This window comes from Homalodisca vitripennis, chromosome 1, assembly GCF_021130785.1.
Source record: "Homalodisca vitripennis isolate AUS2020 chromosome 1, UT_GWSS_2.1, whole genome shotgun sequence".
NCBI classification, from domain to species: domain Eukaryota; kingdom Metazoa; phylum Arthropoda; class Insecta; order Hemiptera; family Cicadellidae; genus Homalodisca; species Homalodisca vitripennis.
The window spans coordinates 211907355-211934142 of NC_060207.1; the positions used below are offsets into that span (position 1 = coordinate 211907355).

The following is a 26788-nucleotide window of genomic DNA, read 5'->3' on the forward strand; positions in this document are numbered from 1 at the left end:
ATGCAGATTTTTTATTTTTTTCTATTTTTCACGGAATGTACATCTTAACTTCATCCAATTTTTAAGAAGAATGGGAAAAAATGTAACATATGAATGTTTAAAACAATTACTATTTGCTATGAAATACTAATAAAAAGACACATCAAAAGCAAAATTATTTTCGTTGCAAGATAACTGTATAAATAAATTTAAATTACAATTTCTTTGATTAAATTTAGTTTTTAAAACTCTATACATACATAAGTAGGGTAGTTTTTGATCTAATGAACAGGAACTAAAATAATTTAACATTTTGATCGTGTTACGACACATTTGGTAAAGAAATTAACCTGAGCTCTTGAGCTCAATTAAATTTATATTATACAATATAAAGGACAAAAACATAATAAATTTACAGCGCAGTACTTTAAGTCACTACCTTATTGACAGTTTCTAGTTTCAACTAACAGGTAAACTAAAATACGTAGCTTATGGAATATGAAATTTCGATGAACAAATATGTACAGTGCAGCAAGTACGAGGACGGTGGGCGATAGCGGTTACAGTTTGGCTCTGGTTGCTGCCGGGTCTAGCAGGGTGTGTTTGGCACTGAGCTGCATCGGATCTCCTTGGACTTGGGGTCTCACTACTAGCTCATCTGAAGTATACAAAATGTGTACAACTGATCAAATTAAGCAAAACTGAGAATAAATTAATCAAAAAACATGGCTGACTGACTACAGTCAAAGTGAAGTGAGCTCCAAGATAGATGTGTATTTAAGTGGTAATAACCCAACAAAATATTATTTACTTGTGCACAACACCTACCTTGGACCAAAAGTAAGTCAACAAACCAATAATCTTTTCACAATACATAAAAACTTTGAATAAGAGATGAAAATTTAATACTGCAACACTGACAAGCAACTAAACTCTTAAGATTGAGACAAACCAAGAAGATTATGCAAATGTTTTACACAAGATTAAATAAATTTATAACATTTTGAGCTCTCAAGACTGAGATATAAAAACACTTGGTGGACTAATATCCTTGAAATTATTCACTAACAGTGACGTCACAGTGGTACATTCCACATATAGTGTTGTTACATTCCACATCATACAGCGTTGGCAGACAGCTGCTCTGCCACCTGTAACTGGAACACCCGACCACTGACCCCAGACACTGTGTCAGCATTGTCAGCGCTGACCTACAGCACAGCTGCTGTACTTCTACTACCTTGGATATTGTCATCATAATATAGTATCCAACTCTATTTTTAACCTAATTGACACTAAAATCTCACTTTCATCCAGGTGACAATAGGAATCAGTCAAACCAAGCTTAAAAAACTATACACATCAACCTCAATTTTATTTTATTGACAATAGGAATCAGTCAAACCCGGCTTAAAAAAACTGTCCACCTCAAACCTCATTTTTATTTTATTGACAATAGGAATCAGTCAAACCCAGCTTAAAAAACTGTCCACCTCAACCTCATTTTTATTTTATTGACAATAGGAATCAGTCAAACCCAGCTTAAAAAACTGTCCACCTCAACCTTCATTTTTTATTTTATTGACAATAGGAATCAGTCAAAACCTGGCTTAAAAAAAACTGTCCACCTCAACCTCATTTTTACTTTATTGGCAATAGGAATCAGTCAAACCAAGCTTAAAAAAACTGTCCACCTCAACCTCATTTTTATTTTATCGACAATAGGAACAGCAGACCTTTTTACTTAGGTTCTAATATGGCAGCCAAGTTTCAATAAAGGAGACAAGGTATTTGCTAAGATAAAAGGTTATCCTTACTGGCCTGCCCGAGTTGTAAATGTATTTTGGACAGAAAAACAGCAAGCAAAATACGATGTAAAATTCTTTGGAACCCAAGGAGACGACTACTATAAAGGATAATGATGCTTGTCTGTACTTGGAATACAAACACATGCACGGAAGACTGAGGACTGACAATTTCAGAAATAGCAAATTCAATAAAGCCTTGAAGGAAGCAGAGGAAAGTGAAGCAGCTGAAGCAAGTGACATAAGTACACAAAATGAAGATTGCAACTACAAAAAAAAGTGATGCTCTAAGCATGTCTGTTAAAACATCTTGAAGAGAGCTTAACAGAAGAAAACCTGTTAGAGAACTCAGAAAACGAAGAAGAAAAACTTACATTGGCAGCTAAAATTGGAACAGCACTGCTAGAGGAAAATGATTCACTGAAGAGACAAAAATTTGAACTGGAATCAAAGCTAACGATTGCTGAGGAAAAAGCCGAGAACCTAGAAAGAGAACAAGAAATATCTGCCTCAAAAATTGAAGACCTTCTATGCCAAATAGAAGAATTACATAATAATTCAAAAGAAAGAAAAACAAATACACTCAGACATGCAGCGTATGTTTGAAGAAAATGACAGAAAACAAAATCAAATAATAAACGAATATCTACTTAAAATTGACAACTTAGAGAAAAACATTTTTGCTTTACAAAGAAACCTAAAAAAACATAATGACATCAGAATCAGATAAAGAATCTCCAAGCTACACCAACTCTGAAACTCAAACTGTCCACAAAGGGAAATGAACAAAACATCAATATTCCTACTCCTATGCCTGACAACACAACCGATTTTTATTGAGCTAGCTGAAGTAAAATCGAAACAACATCTTCCTTGAGGAAGAAATTAAAACCTTAAAAATCAAAATAGCTGAAAGTAAATCACATTTAGTAGGCAAAATCAAATAACAATATAACACCCAGCACACTTTCAAAAAGCTACACAAATACTGATAATAAAACATGTAAATGGCCCCAACCCCTGAATAAGAGCCAGCCCTCTATCAAAAATAGGAGAAATCACTTCAGCATCTCACTACAAGTGGTCAAGAGCAAGTCAGAGCAAAACCCCCCAAACCAGCCAGAAAACACAAATAAAATAACTCCCATTCCCCATTATAGGAAAAAATATCAGAATACAAAACTTTAAACAGAAAAGCTTATTCCCAAAGAGAGAATTCCGCCAATGACAGCTAAGATACGCGCTGACAACGAGAGTGTGGAAGACTTTTATGTGAAAAACATAGACTATTACAAAGAGGTAATCTACAAACAAAGCCCTTCAGTCTTGCCTCAACAGACTGTTCATCAAGACCCTGGAATGTACTTCCCTACCAGCACAAGACAACGACAGCTCAAACCCACAAGCGCGGGAAGGAAGAGACAAGGATATGCAGCAAGCGGTAACCTCATCAGATGAAATTTCTACTGGAATCGATAATTTTTTAGGAGCACCTCCAAAAAACAAAGAAAAACAAGAAGAACAATAACAATCTGTCACCAAAATGTACGAGGGCTAAAAAAAAAGGTGGAACGACTGAATCACTTCTTAAGCTCCGCTGAACCTACAATACTAATTTTAACGGAACATGGTCTCAACTCTAACAACCTTAAACTTACAAACATTGCAGGTTACTCACTGTTAGCTCACTTCAGTAGAGGCAATCATAAGCTAGGGGAGGTAGCTATATACTTGGCAGACACTTCAAATATCAATGCAGAAGAGATTGATATATCTGAACCACTGCTTGGAAGGCGAATGCGAATCTGCATTGGTCAAACTAAATGTAGTAAACCAATCAATCTACATAATAGGAATCTATCGACCACCAAGCGGATCAGTTAATCAAAGCCATGGATATTCTATCAGAAATTCTCACTACAAACGCATGCAGAAAACAAATCAGTTGTAATAATGGGAGAATGTCAATATTGACAGATTAAAATTAAACTCCGATCAACAAGATCTTTGAAGAAGAATTACTTTCTTATGGAATAACAAGACTTCCCCTCCCAGCTACTCGAATAACGGCAACATCAAAGACCTCTATTGACCTGCATTTGTACAGACATTCAACACGGCAATATGGACTATACAATAGTTGAAGCCGGAATATCGGACCACACAGGATCAAATATGCAGCCTTCCAACTACACTAGAAAATACCAGAAGAAACCCTAGTTTCTTTTAACCGAAAAATTTAATACAGAAAACCTTGACCTGCTTCAAAAGTGAGCTTGTAAATGAGGACTGGAGTTGTGTAACTCAAGGCTAACGATGCTGAAGAAGCTTACAACAACGAATTTTTAATGGCTGTGACAAGAACTTTAGATTATGCATGCCCAAAGAAAAGAATCAGATTTAAACACAGTTCTAAGCCAAAATTAGTTTATGATGATGAGGCTAATCAGCTGAAAGGTGAATATCTTAAAGCTTTTTTACAAGTATGAGATGACAAGAAACCCAAGTGACAAGGATACAATGGTATCTGCTAAAAGAAAATATGACAACAAACTCATGACATCTCAAACTAAACAGCACAGAAGAACTCATAAATAAATCAAGTAACAAATCAAAGGCTCTTTGGAATGTCATCAATGCAGAAAAGCAATGTAAGAAAAAGCAGGACCACCTTACTCGATTAGAAGTGAATGGGAATATAGAAAGAGGATCCGACCCGCATTGTCCTAATCACCTTAACAAATATTTTGTGAAAATTGCTGACTCCACACTGAAAGAAAGTCGAAATCAGCTACACAACCCAGTTATTGTAACTCCTCTGAACAGTAACCAGAACTCAATTATCACCCCCTTACTTTAACTCCAACTGATGAAAATGAAGTACTGAAGACAATAGCCACCCTTAAACCTACACTATCTTCTGGCATAGATGAAGTTTCCAGCTAAAGCTATAAAACTCTGTGCGAATCAATTAGTAACACCACTGGTCTATATTATTAACAAAATCATTCAGTTTAGGCCAATTTCCTTCTGCTCTCAAAATTTCAAAAATTTATCCGAAATTCAAACAAGGATCTACTACAGACCCCAAAAAATTACAGACCTCTTTCACTGGTTTCAACTTTTTCTAAAATAATAGAAAAAATTGCTCTAACAAGAATGTTAAATCACCTTGAAATGCATGATCTATTAACCAAAAACCAACATGGTTTCCTTAAAGGAAGATCAACCATAAGTGCAATAACAGACATAGTTGAATCTATTACAGATCAACTGGAAGTAAACAACCTTGTTTCAACAGTGTTATTGGACTATAGCAAGGCATTCGACTGTTTGGGCCACGATCTAATACTGCAAAAACTGACTGGATTGGGATTTCGAGGGAAGGCAAGAGACTGGGTAGATAGCTATCTGAATGACCGTAGACAGTCTGTGGAGATCCAAAAAACATTTATTGGCAGAAGATCTACATTCAGATCAAATGCACTACCAGTAAAAAGAGGAGTGCCCCAGGGCTCTGTTCTTGGTCCTTTCTTGTTTGTGCTTTTTACAAATGACTTTCCCAGTTTTATTAAAAATGACAACATAGGGGCAACAATGTATGCAGATGACACTACATTAATTTATCAAAAGTAACAACTCACAAGACCTGGTCACAAACATTACCTCAACTACTGACAAAGCACTTCAATATTGCCTCCAGAACGATTTAGCTATCAACCCTAAAAAGACGATACATATAAAATTTTAGTCGCAGACAAGATGACATACCCGACATTCCTAACATCCTCTACTGACCAACAAGCAAGACTGCTAGGATTAACAATTGATTGCAGATCTCTCATGGACTAGTCATGTGGATTTACTGAGTAAAAAGCTAAGCTCAGGAATTTATGATTATTCGAAGAGTGAAGTGGATAGGAGGTTTTGCTGCAGCTAAAGCAGCATACCACACTCTAGTAGAATCCCACATCCGCTATGGGATAACTCCTGTGGGGAGGGACATCTGAACAGAATCTAAACAGAATTCTTGTCCTCCAGAAAAAAGCAGTAAGGGCACTAGCTGACTTAAGCCCAACAGAGAGCTGCAGAGAAGCCTATAAATCGTTGAAGATCCTAACGGTCACAGCCATGTACATACATGCAGTGTGGTTGTGCATGGGGACCAACTGGGACTCCCTAGGGGGTAAGGAATATACACTCCTACAACACACGAAGAGCTTTGGACTACCACCATTCCCTTGCACCATACCACCAAGTACACAAAAAAGCCATCCTTATGCGGGGCAGAGATTCTACAACTCGATGCCAGATTTCTTGAAACGCGTAAGAGGGAAAGATCTTCGCAGCCAACTACAAAGCTGGCTGATAGAGCAACCAATATATACAACTCAAGAATTTTTTGATTTGATTTGATCTGTAAAAGCAAGAAACCTCAAGATCATAAACTTTATAAAATTGACGCCATTACATTTCCTTGTGATTTTGTAAATAAAGAGATTCTGATTTCTGATTTCATTATAACACTACTGGACTGCAATAATTTTCACATAATTCAACAGCAGTCTGTAAATTTACCTGGTTTAATAGAATAATACACTTTTTGTTTTAGGTTTTCTATTGACAATGGATGACTTGAAAGTACAAAAATAGAACACTACCTTTCAAGGACTGGAATCTATCCTCTTCTTCAGATGCCAAAATAACTTCCAACATACCAATCAGTGTATAGCCATAAGTTTGGCAAATTCAAACTTGACAATAGAATATGTTGTATGTAAAGAACCAAACATATATGAGGGGTGATCAAAAAGTTCCAGGACTGAATTTTTTACACATTTATTCATAAAACATACAAGTTATTCGAATTTGTCTCCTTCAAAGTACACCCCTTGGAAAGCTACCCACTTTTCCCATCAGTGTTTCCTCTGATCAAAGGCCCCAGAAAAAATCTTTTTAATGGTGTTTTTAGGCAGCTCCGTTGTTTTTTCTTTCATTTCGTCAACTGCTTGAAATCTTCCTCCTTTCAGGGGTCTCTTGAGTTTTGGGAAAAGAAAAAGTCAATCAGAACCAGGTAAGGTGAGTAGGAGGGCTGAGGGAATACAGACATGGCGTTTTTTGCACAAAACTCACGGATGACTAATGCAGAGTGAACAGAAGCATTGTCATGATGAAAAACCCAATCATCACTTTGCCACAGCTTAAGTCTACTTCTTCTCACAGCATTACGCAATTAATTGTCTTAGTTTCAAGATAAACAAAACTATTAACTGTATAACCTCATGAGAGGTGTTCATACTAGACAACACCTTTACAATCAAAGAAACCATAAGCATGACCTTCAAATTTGATTTGACAAACTTTCTTGGGTCTTGGAAATCCTTTTTGATGTCCATTGTGATGACTGGGCTTTTGTTTCAACATCATAACCAAAAACCCATGTCTCATCTCCCATAATGACATGTTTTAAGAAGCTCTCCGTCGTCATTTTGTTATTTTAAGAAGTTCCTTAGAAACCTGAATTCCACTTTGTGGTCATGGGTCAACAGTTTTGGAACATATTTTGCCACAACAATGACGCATTTGAAGGTTTTCATAAAAATTTTCTTGACATGAACCAAATAAAAATATTACATTCTTCTGCCATTTCATGGATTATTAGTCGATAGTCTGTTTGTAAAAAGAGCCATTCATTTTAGCAACATTGTCATTGTTGGTTGATGTTGAAGGGTGTCCATACATCTGAATGAAGAAACCAGCTTCATCTTCTGTGGATGTTCGGCCATCTTTACACTTCTTGTACCATTTCATTCTCATACTATAATAAAAAGTCCTGGAACCTTTTGATCACCCCTTGTACCTGAAAATCTACGATCTGGACATGTGTTGTCCAGTCCACCTGTCAGATGGTTAATATTCTGGCTCCTCTATACTTTCAAGAATATGCTCGAATTTTACAAATAACTAGTTTCGCTTTCAAGTTTAAATTTGATCATTTCATAACCAAACATAGCTATTTTTTATATTCCATACTTAACCTTATATTTTAAGTTCTCTGAGACCACTATAAAAGGATAAGTTCCCATCCTAGAAACGCAGTTGTTCTATTTTTGTAACACATGAAAATACCATGTGCCATGAGTCTTAAATCCTACCCTAATGCATGATGATATTACTACATTTAAAGTGGCTGTTTAATTATAAGTTTAAACTTCAAAACGAGACAATTTACCCTATACATAAATGCTTCCTATCATAAAATATAATGATTCTAAATAAGTATATACATTTTTAAATACTCTATATTAAGTACTTATTTTTTTAAAGTAATTTTAATATTTCTTCACAAGTAGAAAATGAAACAGTAATTATTATAAGTAACATTTACTCTACTCTACAGTTAAAGTAGAACACAGCTGTTTAAGTAATTTAAGTTTTCAGAAACTTGTTCATTCCCAAATGGCCAGAAAGTTGACAACTGTCTGAAGCATTTCACTTCATAGCAAAGTACAAACTAGTTCTAACTGTTGAAAGGTAAAAAAGAAGCTTTGTACTAAACTATTTCAATTATGTATAAACCAAAAACGACTATGCTGTGTTTGCCATGTAAATAGTAATTTGTTTTAATTTAAATTGCTACTTTTAACTTTCTACATGTAACGATTACGTTTTACAATGTTCCCTTGTTCACTTTTAGCCAAAACATTGTTTATATTTTATTTCCCCCTTCCATTCTACAACTAACTTTTATAGGATATTGTAAATTTATATGTATATATAATCTAATCAAAAGTATTTTACCATTGCAAACATTCGCAGAAATATAATTTTCGTACAAAGTTAGTACAGTTATATGAATAATGGGCACCCATACAAGAGTGTACTCTAAAGATTCGTGGATTTTATCTAAAAGTTATATATTTCATTATTACACTTAACAATCTTGTATTCTTCAAATTTTTCCAATCGGGAATTTGATTGTTCATAACATTTGTTTAAATCCACCCTCAGTAATGGCCGACAATTCCTCCCAAATTGTTTTCTTGATGACATCAATATTGAAATATCTGTCTCTTCATACCCCTCTAGCTACAGAGCTATGCCAGTTAAATAATTTGAGTGTGGCACCAGAATCATGTCAGTTTACCCCATTACTGGATAACGTTGATGACTATGTGTGCAAAAAAAACCAATTCCCTGTCTGCTCCAAATTGGGTCTTTTTAATACTAAATTTTTTAATATTACATTCAATACAGCACGGTAGAATTCAGCCAAGTTGAAAAAAAGGAGTCCATTTCAGCATTATGTAAAAGGAATATTGGTGGTCAAATGGAGAGACCTGTGGCATATATTTCAACAGAATTTTAAAATAGTATAGCTATCTCGATAAACAGAAGACAGATACGAGAAATATTCTTGCCAATTGTACAGAAGAATGCTAACATGAAGGGATCGACAGAAACAACCAATCCCTTCTCATATTACCCCATGGAACACAAGTCTTTGAGATGGTACAAAAAAGTGCTCATCTTCCTCCATGTGACCACGGTATGCAAGTAAACTGAATAATCTTTCCAACTGGAACTCAAAAGATGAGCATTTACAATTTCCGATTACAAATAGTAGCAACTCTTCTTCCTGTGAAAGAATAACCCGCTCTTATTCGCCCTCCAAAAAACCCTATGCATGTGCTGTCGAAGACATGCAAAATTAATGCCAACGAACATCTTGTCAGGGAATTTTTTAGCATATACTTCAAGAAAGGAAAAAAAAATGCTCTCTAAAGTTGTTAACATTGTGCCCTGGCAAACCAGACTCGAGCCCACTCGCACGCTGTGAGAATTACCTCGCACAAATGTGAGTAACAGTAAGAGATAGGAAAAAAAGTTAAAATACAAAAAATGTTTGTTTTAAAAAGACCTTTTATTTGATATAAAATTTATTATAGGTATGTTGCTATTTAAGAATTTTTAGTGTTAGGATTTTTTGTATTCTTTAATTTTGAATATTTTTTACATTTAGAAAATCCAGTGAAAAATGCCCGTACCACACATTTCATTGAAAAATAGGTCAATAGCAAGTTAGGAAAAAAATCTGGAGCTGTTCCGTATTGTAGGTAGGGTAACACAGTACTTTATTTTAAAGTCCTATTTCAAAACGTTTTGGTACACCCTGTACATACGGTTAAAGATAATTAACTTTTGTTAGTGCCAAAATGTTCGGTGTAATTAGACCTTTAAATTGATGTATCACACAACCCATGTTTACATTTGAAAATTCCCCAAAAAGCACCCCTACCCCTCAAATTGGGCCCTTTATGGGCATTTTTCAAAATTGAAAATAATTTTAACGGATTCGGAGAGGCCAAATTATGGAGAAAAGAGATAGAAAAAGTGTGGAAGTTAGTTATTAAGACAGCTGTAAATACTGCACGGGTGGTCAGACTCACCCTGTATAGATATTATTTAGTGATACTGATAAGACAATTTACGTAAAAATACTTTTCTAAACGAAAAATAACATTTGAGTTAATGCAAAACACCATAACTGCCAAAATTGACCAGTCTGCTGTGACATATCAGCAAGACACCTAAAGGGGATGATCAAAAATTGCATATTTAGACTTCTATACAGCAACGGTAAGTTATTCAAGTAAATTATTTTTCAGAACCAATTTTATAACAGTCAATGTATTAAAGAAGTATAATTATGTAAAAAGTGATATTTCGAACTCGGCTAGGTAAAATCGTAAAAATCATAGTACTATTAAAAATCCCATTTGATCTTTCTTGACAGTTCCACCAAAAGCAGTAAACTGACATTTTTGTCCAAAACATGTTTAATATTTACAAAATGTTAAAAAATATTGGTTTTTATCAGAGTACAAAATGCTCATCATTCTAACCCCACTTATGTGAACACTATAGAGTCATGAAACATGATTTTCATGTCTTTGGTACTCATTAAAACTTTTTAACAAATGATTTGTCCCGTAAATTGATTTTCATGTCTTTGCTATTCGTTAAAACTTCTTAACAAATGATTTGTCTCGTAGATATTTTTCTTTCAAGTGCTAACACTGTTTAGCATTATGCAAAAGTGCACCTTTTTCAAATTTTCAGAATGAACTCGTTCTTTTATTTAGTGAAAATAATTTTTATTTAATAATAACTACAAAACAAATAAATAGCCTCAGAGTTGTACCAAAATTCAGCAAAACAAAGCAACCCTCCCAATCCTGTACACAAAGACTGTGTATGTAAGGACTTATTGAATCTTATTTATTACAAAACACATTGGTTTTGATCATTTGGAGTAGGGTTCCCTCCTAGAACACATGTTTCTAAAAAATATTTTACTCGAAAACTACTATCCAAGTTTTCTTTTTCCATACATCATTATGCCACTTTTACAGTATCGCGTGCAATATTTAAATACAATTTCAAAATTTAATGTAACCTATCCCTACTGTACAATAATTTTTAATTAGTCAATAATTCATTGTATTTATAAAGTAGCAAGAAAAATTCAAATTACAAAGTGGTTTAAATAATATTTAATTTGTAAAACCCTGACCTAGCACATTTCTATATTTATATAATTTTTTATCCATCAGTCAAGTTTATTTGTGTACAAATATGTACTTACAAAATAAAGCACTAAAAAGCCTACTCCAAAAATTTTCTTAAATATTTCTTCATACATTTTAGGAGAGCTCAAGTGGCTCTTTAGAATTTGGATTTAAGCTAGATTATTGGATAAATATATTGGATTTATGCATTGGTGTTAAATTTCAGATCATGCTATGAACACATATATTTTATCAGTACTTTCTTGCCTTTCCTCCTTATTCCATTTTATAACATCACCAAATGGGCCAGTGGTAGGTTCAGAAGGACAGAGGTAGGGCCACAAAGGTCACCAGCCTCTTATTCAATTCCTTCTGAAAGAACAAACCACTAAAACTCAAATGGCAACTATACAGACTCAGTGTGGTACATATCACTCAAAAATAACTGATGGACTCATTACTTACCAAGTTCACTAACTATTGGCATCAATTTTTCATGAAGAACTGTATACCTCACATCTCCATTTCTGGAACATAGGCACAATTTGTATTGAATTACATGCACAAGCAAATGTGTGTGTGTGTGTGTGTGTATATATATATATATATATATATACACACCACTTTATATATATATATAAAGTGGGATTATTTTAATTTGTATTCTTTGAACCATTAGAAATATTAATGTAGATCACAAAAACAAGATTTCAGTATACTACCAACTCGTATACTTGATGGTACACCCATAAGTAATGAAAACATATACCAACATAGACAACACACACCAACATATTATGGTTTCAATGTAAGCAAAACAATTTGAATTCATGATATAATTTGGGATTGATTAAAGTACTGAATTGAACTAGATCCAATGTTTTCCGTGAAAGACATAATATTGTCTAGCCTTTTAAATAACAATTACAACAATGTATAAAAAACATTGTAATACATTGTTTTCAAAATTTAAACACTACTACTCATAAAAGTACTAAAACCTAAACGTCTTTGTTCATATTATTGATATACATTTTGTTTTCAATAAATAATCAGTAATTTGTTTATATTTTAAAACATCAAATGTAAAAAATGTTGAACATTCATTTGTTATTTATATTATTTTCTTCTAATAAAAACACATGCGACTTAACCTCTGCTCATGATTTTAACTATCAACTTAATATTTATAAAATTGTCAATGAAAGAAAAAATGTAATACAAAATAAATTAAAATCATTGCACTTCTTGCAGCATAAATGGAGCTGAGACCTCTTGCAAAAGCAACCATACTTGGTAGTTTTGGAGGATATTTAATAGTTCAGTGTTTTTGTGTAGTACCTTATTATTTTTTCTTATTGTGTATCTAATTTTTAGACGTATTCATAGTTTTTTCAACACTATTGTTTTTACAATATTACAAATAAGATTATAAAATTCAATTACAAGCTAGTACACCTTGTAAGCATTATAAATGTCAACAAATAATTTGTACTTTTACTTTTGTTACATAATTTATATACAAGTGACAAAACACGACAATGCAGTCTTTAACGAAAACTTTAAAGATGTGTTCAACTATTCAAGAAATCTTGAGAATCATGTTCTATCAGTCTTGATTTCTTCTGATAACACTAGAGATTGGTGTAGAGGTTACAGGTGATAGTGTAGTGGTCTTCAATTAACAATGCATAATTCTAAATACATTAAAAAAGTATATCAGTCTGAAGAAGAGGGATTTATACCCTTGTGACAGCTAAGAGAACACTGATACAGAAAGAGGTTGTGTTTTGAAAATATTTTTCAGCCCATAACACAAGTTAGAGGAGAGAGAAGTTTAACCCTTCCCACGCAGAATTTATCTTTCAATTTTGACTCATAACGCGTAATTAACTTTAAATTTTTTTTTTACATTTTACAAATCATTCTAATTTTATTTTTTAGTTAGTGGTGGCTATTAGGAATAAAAAAATAATACGGTATCACAAAATAATCAGACCCCTATATTTTTTAACAAATTTTCAAATTTTACAAAAAATCGTCAAGATTTGCCATTGCATAGAACTAGGCCTATAACGACACAGCAAATAAAGTAATAACAAAATAAAAAGATAATATAATGCTAAATACAACAGGAACACGAACAGTAAATAAGGAAATATGGCAAAACAGCGTTAAACACTAAAATATGCCATGCCGGGATATATCCGTTTAACCGCGTAATGGTTCACCGCAGACTGAGGCTAATCACGCCCTCCCACCACAGCGACGCGCCAATGAGGTTCAAACTGTAACATCTGCTTTTCGGAACAAGTATTCAACACTCCCTTGAACTCTAGCGGATTCTACGGCAACTAAAATTTATTAAATAACACAAAATATACTTTGAAGGATATATCCATTTACCGCGTTTCGGTCAAAATTAGGCGTAACGGATATATCCGTTTGCCGCGTGGGAAGGGTTAAGAAAATGTAGGTCAGCTGAACTGGTGCACTCAAAACGACTATGAAATATGCTTTCCAACTAATGGGCTACAAAATAAGTTTCAACAAATTGAGAATACACAAGGGACAACAAGATGTTCCCCTAGTATCTCTAAAATCTGTGATACTATTTTCAAGAAGTCCTTATTTAATCCCATTTCCATCCAAAATGCTAGAAATGGCCTTGCAGTGAAGAATAATCCAGGGAGCGTTTAAATTTCAGAATGAAAAATCCTAAATTCATTCATGAAGTCAGTTATTGTACCTTTCTGAGTAGGCTGGTACGCTGAGGAGATCCTCAATGAGAGGTACCTACATCTGTTTACAGGCAACAGAACATTTATGAGGTCATCCCGTAAAATACTTCAGACCACCCCTGAAGAAAGCTTGAGTGTTACCACAGAGGAAATTTGTAGTTTACTTTGGTATATCTATCAATTTTAACTTTATTAACGTTATTTTGAATATACAAAAACATGTTTCAACCTTTACTACAATCAAATGCAACTTACGTCCTGGATCGTGAGAGAACATTGAGGTGGGTAAGAGCGGAGAGAGCACACGAGATCATGTCCAGAGACAGAGAGTACGGACTATAAATGTGTCCGTTGTGGAGGTCAGCTTCTATCTTGGCCTGGCCTGCCTGCAGTAGAGTCTTCTCACTTATTGGTTCTGGCTTTGTCTGTACAGAACATGTTATTGTACTATACACAGTTTTCTCAGTGTTTTATTTTTTACTAACTTCAAAAATATAATTAGGATTAATGTGAATTTCGACAACCTTCTCTGGTGGTGAAGGCCCTGGAAAGATAATAGAAGATGAAATAGGTACACAAATAATAAACTGTATTTTTATATAAAGAAGTATATTGTTCTGAAGTTTTACATAAAATGTTCTACTTTTTTGGTTGATGGAAAATCAACAAAATATATTATTAATTATTTTGGCCGACAAAAATAAAAACTAATCTGAATTTGTCTTTGTTCACCAGACTTATCACAATAATTTTGAGACATAGCTGCAGTTTAGTAGCCTAAAATAAGTTTTATGGTACGTATTTTACTTATTTATAGCCATGAAATATAACTATAAGTTTGTAAACGTCTAATAACACTAATTTTGAGTCTCCCCAGTAATATCATAGATAAGCCTATAACTAACCTACAAATATAAAAGATCCATTGTTTACATCCCTTATAATAATAATAATAATAATAATAATAATAATAATAATAATAATAATAATAATAATAATAATAATTTTATTTGTCATGAAAATGTATTACATCATTGACAAAGTCATAGTATATTGCTTATTGTTAACCAAGTCAATACAATAGTCAATAAAGTCTTACAAGTAAATTAAATAAAATAAATAAAAAATCACAAAAATGACAGTACAAATTGTCAGTAACAGTAACAAACACATTAAAAATCAATACTTTTGGTGTTGAAGAATTCATCTAGACTGTAAAACGGATTCTCCAACAACCAGGAATATAACTTATTCTTAAAGATATCAAAGGGATATGAGCAATATTTTTTCTCCAGAAAGTTATAAATTTTCAAAGATACTACAACATGACTGGTGAGGGTTTTGCTTAATCGAAAATGTCCAATTTCAGCATTGTTTTCGATTACGCGTGTTGTGGTCATGAATTTTATGTTTAAAATTTAACAAATTTGGATTTTTATGGATGTAAACCACCGAGTCATATATATACAAATTTAGAACCGTCTGAAAACGAAAATTTATGAAATGGGGTTTGCAATGCTCTCTGGTATCACACTTTTTTAGAGCCCTAATTGCCTTTTTTTGTAATACTAGTATTTCGGAAATTCTGGTGCAATTACCATATAGGACTAATCCATATCTAAAAACAGATTGGAAAAAGGCAAAGTATGCGGCTCTTATAAAATTTAGTGGTACAATATCATTCAGTCTACTCAGAAGATAAATGACTCGTGAGAGTCTTTTATTTAGATAATCAATATGTGTTGCCCATGTCAAATTTCTATCAAGGTTGATACCCAAGAATTTAACTGAGTCTGAATAGCTTTCGTCCAATGACCCAGCAATATGCCTAAGAGTAAACAACATTTTTGTTGTTTTTGTCTTTATTTAGCAAAAACCCATTAGCATGAAACCAGTTTGATGCATTTTTTAATGTATCATTTGCCAACAGCTCCAGATCATGTACACTTTGACTGACATTAAAAAGTGTAGTATCATCTGCATATAATATGGTTTTCGAGTTAAGAGATAATGGTAAATCATTTATATAGATTAAAAAGAGTGGGGGACCTAGGACGGAGCCCTGTGGAACTCCCCACTCCACGAGGGCTTCTTTAGACCACTTACCATTATTAAAGACCAGTTGCTTGCGATTGTTTAATATATGATTCAAAAAAATTTAGATTAGGCCCAGAAAATCCGTAATGTTTTAGTTTAGATATAAGAATTTTACTATCAACACAATCAAAGGCCCTGCTCAAGTCACAAAAAGTAGCCCGAGCAAAGCCCTTGCTCTCGAAAGCTGAGTGAATTTGTCTAACTAATTGATCTAGAGCATTAAAAGTTGATTTATCCTTTCTAAACCCAAATTGTGAAGGTTCCAGAAGGTTATTACTTTCCCAGAAAGTAGTAATTTGCTTACAAACCAATGATTCAATTAGCTTACCCAATACAGGAATTACAGAAATTGGGCGGTAGCTTTGAGGTTGGTCCTTAGAACCCCTTTTAAAAATTGGACATACTCGTGAAATCTTGAGTTGCTCAGGGAAAATACCGTCATGAAGCAGATGATTAATAGACACTGCCAGAGGTTCAGCCACACTACCAATAATACTTTTTAACAAATTGTTAGACATACTATATATGTCTTGACTATCAGAATTGCTCATTCCCCTGACAGCATCCAAAACATCATTTGAAGTAACAATTTTCCATTTAAAATGTACTAAGCTATCATTAGAGATTGATTCCATAAGTTCAACAAATGTAAAACTGGAATTAACAACCTTATTTTTAATTTCTTTTTACAGATTCGAGAAAAAAATCATTAAACACATCAGGCTCAATATTACAAATATTTTGTTTGCTGTTTGCTGTATTATATTTAATTACATCCCAGGCAGCTTTACATTTATTTTTACTATTTTGAATGTACTCAACATTTTTAGCATGTTTTGCCTCATTTATAGAAACACCTGTATTTACACTTCAACTCATAAAAACCCCATATTTAGATGTATATTATCCCTGTTACATTTTCTTAATCTGTCCAAGAACAGTAGCCTTTCCTTCATGATAGCTAATTCAGTTGTATACCAATCCTGTTTGTATTTGTTTTTATGCTCTGTTCTTTTTCTATTTACCCTTTTAACAACTTTGTAATGATTAATACTATTCAGTATAACATCAAAAATTTTAGTAAATAGTGTTGCAGAACTTTGCTTAGTATATTCACTTAACAAGGACGGCCAATCATAAGACTCCAGAAGTAAAGAGAGAGGTTTAATATTCTTTTTAGGTAGTACCATGCTTTGAATACTATTTATATGTTGAGAGGTACCCCTTGAGTCAACAAAACCGTCTTTTTGACATGCATTAACAAGTATCCCATCATGATCTGAGTAAGGAAACGATAAGGTAGTTACAGAGGAGACATATAAATTGTGATTAAAGATAAAAACATTATCTAGGCAATTTTTACCCCTGGTTGCATTTTTATTCAAGGGGAAAAAGTTGAACTGTCTTAAAATGTTTAAAAGTTCATTTGCAGTTTTGGTATGTTTTGTAATATCAAACTTACTATTAAAATCACCCCCAATTATAATAGTGTAAAATTTCCAATACATAATAAAATTTAAAAATTTCTCCATTACTAGCAAAAATTCCTGTGGATTGCCATTGGGAGAGTGATATACTGAAACTACAACAGTTTTACAATCATCTAGTATTGCAGCTGCTGCCTCAAAATTTAGTTCGTCACAAAACCTTGTTACATCACATTCCCTAGGCTTTAGTCTATCACTAACAAATATACAGGTTCCTCCTCTTATTTGTTTTGATCTACAAAAATCTGCAGCACAAGAAAACCCAATGGGATAAGAACTAATAATTTCATCTTTTGACATCCAGTGTTCTGTTAAGCAAACCACTGAAATATTTAAATCAAGCAAGAAACTCTCCAAAACAGAAACCTTATTCTTTAAACCTTGAATATTTAAGAAGATTATATTAAGGCTGATTGATTTTTGTATTGTGCATGGCAGTGCTGTACATACAGGTAGGCTAAATACATTGTCCTGATCTATCAGGTGACAGAGATAAATTAAATTTGACTTATATTAGTACTATTTACAGTTGTGTTTAAAATATCTTGAACGACACCCTTACCGATCTCAACAAGCACAGCACTAGACACCTTAGAACCTATATTTTCAACCGCACTACAATTTTCACTTTCATTTTGAAATGCTGAATGTGTGAAAGGCGGCTGAGCTGCAGAGTGGGTCATGGTCCAAGGTGTTGCTCTCGGTACGGAGTCTTCAACACGGCTGTCTGCTGACTTCTGTAGTTGATGGTATTGCAGAGAGATTGACTGTTTTAACTTTTTGATAAACTCAAGATGAGACATACCGTTTTGTAATTCTCCAGATCCTTCATCAAAAGATACAACTTTGATAATTGCTCCAGTGCGATGTTGAAAATCTACAAGTTTTTTAGCAAAATATTGTATTGGAACATTATCCCGTACACAGCCCATTGGAGAGCAAATAAGCTGTTTAAATTTTTTTAATTTGAAATCCTGTAGAAACTGTTCAAAGCTTGCATCATAGTCAATCAAATTAGGCTTTTGGTAATGTCTAGTTTTCGTCACAAGACCATAAATAGTTGCTCCTTCAGTTTTTTGACATGTCAGATGATTATTAATAAAGTCATTAGGTTGTGGTCTATTAAATTTTTCTCTGAAAACCACTGCCACGCCCTGAGTCATTTTAACGTCAGCTGAAATACAGTGAGAGAAAGCCGTGTCAGCAGAGTTTTTAAATTCTTCTATGACATCAAACATATTACTTTCAACTAAATTAATTGGTAAGGTTGTATCCATTCTCTTCTCTTTATCCTGCTGAAAGATTGAACTTATAGTGTCTGAAATTGAATACGCCAATTTAGTTTTTCCCCTGTTGTTCAAATGCAACCCGTGGTGTGTAAAGTGGAAACGTTTGAGTACTAGATCCAGATCAATAAGGTGAACGGAGTCAAGACGACTAACTAACTCTCTTATATAGTTGTTAGCTTTGAGAATATGATTATGGTAACTATCAGTAACATGTAGATCACACCTCGCTGGGATTGTCGTTAAAAGTACAGGTGTCTTTTTGCTTAACTGAACCAGTTCTTGTTCCAAGGTTGAGTAAATTGGACGAAAGTCCTTACATAGAGTGTCATTAGTTCCTCCCATCACAAAGATGACATCATCCTTAGTATGTGAAGCAGTCTCAGCTACTTGGAGGAGGCAGGCATTTGGCATAACTGAGCCTACTACTTTAAGGTTGTTTGGATTAATCCACTCAATTTTCTGTGCCAGTCCTCTACCCTGACTATCTGAGTACAATGAGAGTCTCAGTTTCCCTCCCATATCATTTCCTAAACTGGACAGCTTCTTTTTGGTGGAATTTTTGTTTTCACGAGGTTTTTGCAAATTTGTCTTGTTAATATTTAGTGTTTTGTTTCGAGGTATTTCTTCTGTCTTATTCGTCTTGATGTAAAATATCAGCTGCTTTAGTGTATTTGTACTGAAATTTAGATACTGATGTTTATGGACCAAGAATGCAAGCTGTGCCCTCTTTGTTATAATATCAGCTTCTGATAGAGGTAGAAGAATTTCTTCAAAGAGGCTTGGTGACAAAGAAATGCACCCCTCAGACAGTTTTGAAATAATAATATCAGTTGTCAAGAGCATATGGATACCGCAATCATCGTTATTGGTTTGTTTTGGAGTCTGAATACTTGCTACTGAAACTTTTTTAGACATGTTAAAATATGTATTAATTTTAAAAGCAATCTTCTCTGCATGTAGTAAGTTATAATCACCTTTAGAGTCAAAATGGTAAAATTGGCTACCCACTTTATCCCATAATAATAAGCTCCAGTGGGATCCAGAGCCTCCAATGTTTTGGATTTCAGATGAGTCATTAACTGGGAAAAAAATAAATTTTTTATTATGCAGCTGCAGAGGTTTGATAAGACTGTCATAGTCATCAAATATTTTTACAGCCAGTGTAATTACTGGGTTGAGAAAATGAACATCTCCTTGTACAATGTTTATTATTCAAAATGTTGGAGTAGGCATCTACTGTATCATCAGTGACCCATTTTGCTTCTATAAGTGATATTGGTATGTTTTCTTTCATTTCGATCTCTGGATTTGGAGAGCTAGCTTTGTCCGATGTATTTCTGTTCCCAAGTGATGCAGAGTACAGATCTTTTGTTTCCAGAGGAAGGGTACCGTCCTCAGATATGAGGCTTTTAGGGGTCGAGCTAGAATGAAGGCTTGTCGTCTGTATTTTGTTTGCCATTTCTGCCATAGAGACGCCTGTTAGATCAATTGAGTAATCTATATGTAGAGGGTTTTCAACAGTTTATGGAGCTGTTATCATTTATTTTGGGAGTTGATGTTTTGTTTGAGGTGTCTGCAACACTGATGGTTAAATTAGTTAAATCTTGCTGTTTGCAAACCTTTTGTAAAAGAAGTTGGGGGTTTTACAATTAACTTTAAGCTTGGAGGCCCTTTTAGGAGTAGACTTCTCACTTACTTTAATAGCATTTTCCATTTCTTCTAATGCCAAGTTGAACCTCTCATTTTTTTTTTCCCCTGGGATTTCCAAATTTACTTTTAAATTCTTTATATGGGTATATATTAGACTGCCTACATTTGGAAGTTTCGTTAGTTCCATACAAAAATTACATGAAAAATATTTAGTTTTATTTTTTGGTTTCAATGTCAGTCACCACAGCAGGCCAAGAGGGGTGTCCTCGAACAGAGGCAAAACACATATTCCCCCTATTTCGGAAACTGCTTTTTAATTGTTTTGGACCATTTTCAATTAATTAAATAATTTATTAATTGATTGAAATTATTCAGTTCAGTTTAATTATTATATTTTTATTTGGTTTTATTTATTGTTTACTACTATTGATCATTCAATATATTTTAATTTCAGTTAATAAATACCATTACTTTATAATACCACTATTTACTATCATATTATTAAGTTTTTCCCAATAAATTGTTATGTGGAATTCATGATATTAATCTTATCAGCTGCAAGCAGTAGCAAGGTGTAGTAACTGTTTACATTGGTCTATCAATGAGACTCAGTCCAATGTCAAACCAGCTGTGCAGATACAGGTTTAATCCCAACACCAGAACGCGCAGTAATATTTCAAAGTCCACTTTTCAATATGCTCTAAAATAGTACACTTTGTTTCCCCAAAACATCAGTCTCTACTGCTACTATTGTGACTATTAAAGAAAAACTTTATAATAATTTAATGAAAAAAGAGTTCAGTTAAACGTGTGAGTGAAATATACCTTCAATCCAAGAATAGCTCAAAAATGTGCTCAATATGCAACAACTGTGAGTACTTTTTTCACTTTAAATTTTAACTGTTTAAAAAGTAGATAAAAAAACAAATCTATGATTAAGGTTTGTCACACAGCATGATAAATGTTTGTATTTTACTCACTTAAAACACATTTCAAAAAAACATTTATCACTTTTTAATGCATTTTTTAAGAACACTTGCCACTAAACACCTGCTACACCTGCTACACGAATGGTGAATGCTACACGAATTATTATTCAAATAGATTGCTCTTTTTTGGACTCAATAAGAATACAGAGTCAGTACTGAATCTGACACATTTGCTGAGCAATTATAAAGTTTAGGTACAAAAATATATGATACTTATATGAAATCCCTGATATATGTGATATTCAACTCTGAAAAGTTAAAAACGAAACAAGTAAAAAAGAATAAATAGACACAGACTTCGTATTTGTTTTTCAATTCCATAACAAAAGTTTCAGGTATGAAAGTTCTTGTTTAGTACCCTGAAACACAATGTTATCATTAAATACTACATGCAATGTATCTAGACCAATGTTCACTTTTAATAATATAAAACTTGCCTTGCAAAAACTTACAAAATAGATCATAAAACACCCCACAATAGTCATGCATTGCACACACATGAAAGAGTATTACAAAATGTTCAATTTGTAATGAAAGTGCGATAGGAACCAACCTAAATCCAAACTTAAGACTTCATAGAAACACTGTGGTAAGTACAGAGTATGATAGAACCATCACAACCAGAGTTACAGCTGTTGAGTTAGGATGAACGCAATCACACATAAACTCACATTTCAGAATCAAGTACTCATCCAGCCCTACAACTCTCACCTGCAACAGGAACTGGCCCAAAGAAAGGTAACCTGACAGGAAGGGGTAGAGTAGGTTGCACATCATCAGCTGCAACTTCCTGTGGTTCCCCAGAGTGAGCTGCTCCTCGGTGCTGCTCTCTATGATGTTCACCAACTCCAACTTCAATAGCGCATCTTCAAACTCCTGCAACAAACTTACATTATTAGCTATGGGTAACAATTATATATCTTGTTTATATTTTAATAAAATAAAAAAAAAGTTGTAAGTAAACTGAATATATTTTATAACAAGCTCACCACCGATTGGGTATTAACATTTTTCTTCACCTCAAAATGTTTATCACAGAATTAGGTACAACATTTTTGGAACATATTATTTTTATGTTAATTTTTTTTTTTTAATTTAAATACTCTGTAGTTTATAAAATGGTTGTTCAATACAAAGGTAGGAGTTTAGCCACACCATTTGTCGGCGTAACACGCACCATGAGGTTTCAGGCATAATTTTCAAGACCATAGATCATTTTAATAAGCTACATGAGTTACATTACCAAGTGTTTAAAATGCCACATGATTGTATTCTGTTTGTTTACAGATGTATTTATTCTGTGAATTATTCCAAATTATCATCATGGTTACTTATAAGACCAATGTAAAAATGTTTGCTAACATTCAGCTAAATTCCTGTTGTGCGTGACATGCATCATGTGACATGCATCATCATAGAACTCAATGTTCCTTTAATAGAAATAAAGCTTAATCCAAAGTTCAAAGTCTATTGGTCAGTTTGTTATTGAGATATCATGCAGACAGACAAAGGGATACAAATAGAATTATTTTTAGCTCCGTCATTGATAAGCTATTTTGCCCAAAAATTTTCCTACTTTATATTTTATGAATACCATATAACATATGAACAATAATATGATAATAGTTTCTTTTTGTTTTGAAGTAGTTAATATGATATACAACTAATGCATACTTTTGGACGTCACTGGGAGGCCCTGCTTCTATATTTCACTTCTTATGTTTTGGGACAAAGCCTATAATCACACAGTAAGTAACCTAAAGAAATTTTAAAAATGTTTATTGAATAAAATTTAAGTGAATATTATTAGAAAACATTTAATGTACCGGTGGGATTTTCTAAGAGAATTAATGTATAAATGTACATTTTTTAAATTAAATAAATAAATGTTAAATGTATATAATTTATATAAATCCTTATAACTGTTCTATAATATATATATATATATATATATATATATATATATATATATATATATATATATATGTTTTTAAAACCTCTACATATATGACAACATATTTATTATCTCTTTGGAGTTGCACATCACTCTGCGATGATGGCGCTTAGTATTAAGCTATTTTTAAACTTGCAAGTGTAAATAAATGTTTAAAGAATACTTTGTATCATTTACAGTTTTTCACATAACCGTATTGTAAATTGTACATAACTTCATATACATAAATAATGAAATTTGTCAATTTTGACCTGATGAAGAATCCCAAGAATAATTAAATATTTACAATAATAATAAATTATAACTGTAATTAAGCTTAAGGAATAAAGAAAAAGTGTACTTTATGAAACAAATATAATACAGTGTACAGTTAATAATGTGTTAAGGATATGTATTGTTAAATATAATACATAAAACTATTTTCATACATAGGTACAATACATAAAAAGGTTTAAGATGTTCTTGAGAGAAGCTATTAGTTGGGAATGCATAAGTAAAGAAAATGTATTAATTGTATACAATATGAATTTTGAGTTTTGCTCCAGTTAGCTCACCCTCTTAGTGCAGTGTCTGAAAATCTGATGCTGTCACAGAATTGAATCCTGGAATCTAGAGTTTATGTTTGGCAGAAGAGATAAGGAAAGTAAGGCAATAAAGAAATTTAAAACAAACTCTTTGCATCGTTTCGACATCTGAGACTCCTAGACCACAAAATATAGTGTAATCTAGGTGAAGAGGTATTCTCTTCGTAGAGCCACATTTGTGGTTGTACAGTTAAAGGGAAGTATTCCTATTACAAAATTTATTCAGGAACTCTGTGTTGACATAAAACAAATTTTGGGGGTCTATAGGACTATGTTTTATTTAAAGGCTGTGACAATATTAAAGCCAGTTAGCGATTCACCCCAGGAATATTGTCAGAGTGTTATGATTAACAACTAATATCGGCTCTAAATACTAAGATTGATTTATTAGTGTATGTCCACCTGTACTGCGGCAAAATATTATTTTATTTTAATGTACAAAAAACATATCACTTAAGGCCGAGTGAGATAGCAATATACCTCATAGTTACCAGGAGACAAACATCTCCTATAAGAAATTCAATTGACTACTATACTAACTGACATTGATATGATAAGAGGAAAGAGATGATCTAAGTGCGTAGTACTAATAGAGTTATATAACAAAGGAGCAGGTAAAAATCAATCGCACACTCAAGAGATTCCTACAGCCCTTCTAGTACTGTACTGACCCTATTAGATTTATATTTGTGCACATTTATAGTATTAAAGTGTTGTAAAAAATATGCAGAACAGTATTGTCTAGTACAATATAAATAACTATTGTTCTGATCCATTGATTATTCACCCTTTATAATCAATTACACGTGTTTTCAGTTTTCAGCACCACGTTAAAGTTCACGTAGTGCGACTTTACTTAAACGTAATAAGAATAAGAAATAGTCACAAAATACATATATAACTCCCCCCCCCACCCCCCCCCCCCCCCACCCCCCCCCCCCCCCACCCCCCCCCCCCCCCACCCCCCCCCCCCCCCACCCCCCCCCCCCCCCACCCCCCCCCATTAAAAACTCTAGTTACACAAAAATTACATCACAAAAATTTATCTCCATAAACTTTATTAGGTCTATTACGTTTCAAACATTTTATATTGATTAAAACAATCTTTCTAATAATAAATTAATTCCTAGAAGAATTGAATGAAGAAGTTAGGGTTTAACTATTAAAGAATGTCCTTTTGGTAAAATAACAATAATATAAACAAAACATTAATATATAAAAATCAAACTACACAAGGCATTTTATTATGAGATTTTCTGTTTGTACTGTTTTTTTTAAGGAGGAGCAATTTTGTTTTATGTAATATTGCATATGTTTAATTTATATATTACACTTAATGGTGAGCCCTCAAAAAATATATTATAACTATTATAAGAAGAACTGTACAACGATTTGGCACCAACGAAGTCTATATTTCAGTTAACGGGAATTTTAATATAGTGCAACCCACTTAGGCTAGTCAGAACAATTACTAGTTAGGCCTTTACTGGAAGATGGATACATCATCCTGATTGTTTCTATTCTCTGCCGCTAGAAACACTCACTAGATACTGCCAAGTAAAAGAGTGAAACAATTTTAAATCAGTTACTATTATCATAATAAGAAATTATTTAACAGATACTTATGAAGATTTTAATTTTAATTTAATGATCATCATCTATTATAAAACTGTAATTGACCTATAGTTGTGATATCTGTTTGCGGAGGGTTTTGAAACTCTCAGTATGAAGATTCCTGAAAAGGAAATATAATATTTCCATTTTGAAAACATTTTACTCCTCAGCCTTTTATGTTTCACTTCTGACAAAACATAACTTTGGAGAATTTGCCTCAGTATCTCAGCATTGAATAATATTAATCTTACTTTCAATCTTACTTTAATTGAATTCTCAAATTTCTAAAACCTCTTTGGATCTCTGAACCAGCCTATTTTGAGGCTGGTTCAGAGCTAGCCTCCCCTTCTCCCGGAGACATGACTTTGAGATTAGTGCCCTAATTCATCCCCATGGTTCTTTATAGGAATCGGTCCCTACCCCTAACCTTACCCATCTTGAATTATCCTGTCACTCCGGATGCAATGCTAAGGTCCTTACATAATTAAGTAAAAATTTTCTAAGCTTCTTTTCCTAAGAGAACAAAAAACAAAACTACTGGAGGTAGTACATAACATCCGTCTTGGAGTAACAGGATAGGATTTAATGTGGACACTAGAATTGTAAAAATTACCAAAAAATATTTCAGTATGGAGTAAAAAAGTAATTATATTATGAGTACTTTGCTTAACGGACATGAAGCAGTTTTACGTGATTGAGATGCAGAATTTTAGTTTTCTTTCCAATGGTAATAACTTACCTTCAAAGATGATAGGAAACGTAGCAAGTAATTCTAATAATAGCCAGATTAACATAACTAGTAAAATAATATAAATAATCAATCCTGTAGTAACGAGACTGGATTTGAGGGCGGAGATAGGAACTTCAGTTGCCATAGGAAGTTTCTTATTCCACATTATGCTTGCATATAATAATCCAGTACGAAACCTTTAAATGAAAAAGATATGGAGTAATGAAATGGAAGAAGATTCCGAGATCTATTGTTCTTTGAATGACCATAAATTACCTCAATGATGCTGGAGAACAT

At 33.2% G+C, this 26788-nt stretch overlaps 1 protein-coding gene across 1 annotated transcript; it reads right to left on the reverse strand.

Moving 5' to 3' along the window:
* LOC124354773 lies at positions 1 to 26788 on the reverse strand. The gene is made up of 5 exons (XM_046805474.1): positions 26768 to 26788; positions 22321 to 22485; positions 14353 to 14522; positions 11822 to 11883; positions 1 to 637 (listed from the first exon to the last, which is right to left on the reverse strand). Exons 1-5 carry the CDS (start codon positions 26786 to 26788, stop codon positions 540 to 542), a joined length of 516 nt encoding a protein of 171 aa, XP_046661430.1. The 3' UTR covers positions 1 to 539.

Coding starts and splice junctions, on each gene's coding strand:
- LOC124354773 (XM_046805474.1), bottom strand. CDS start 26,788: ATGTTCTCCAGCATCATTGAG. Junction 22,486..26,767: donor TGTTCTCCAGCATCATTGAG/GTAATTTATGGT, acceptor AGTTTGTTGCAG/GAGTTTGAAGATGCGCTATT. Junction 14,523..22,320: donor TGGGCCAGTTCCTGTTGCAG/GTGAGAGTTGTA, acceptor TGTTCTGTACAG/ACAAAGCCAGAACCAATAAG.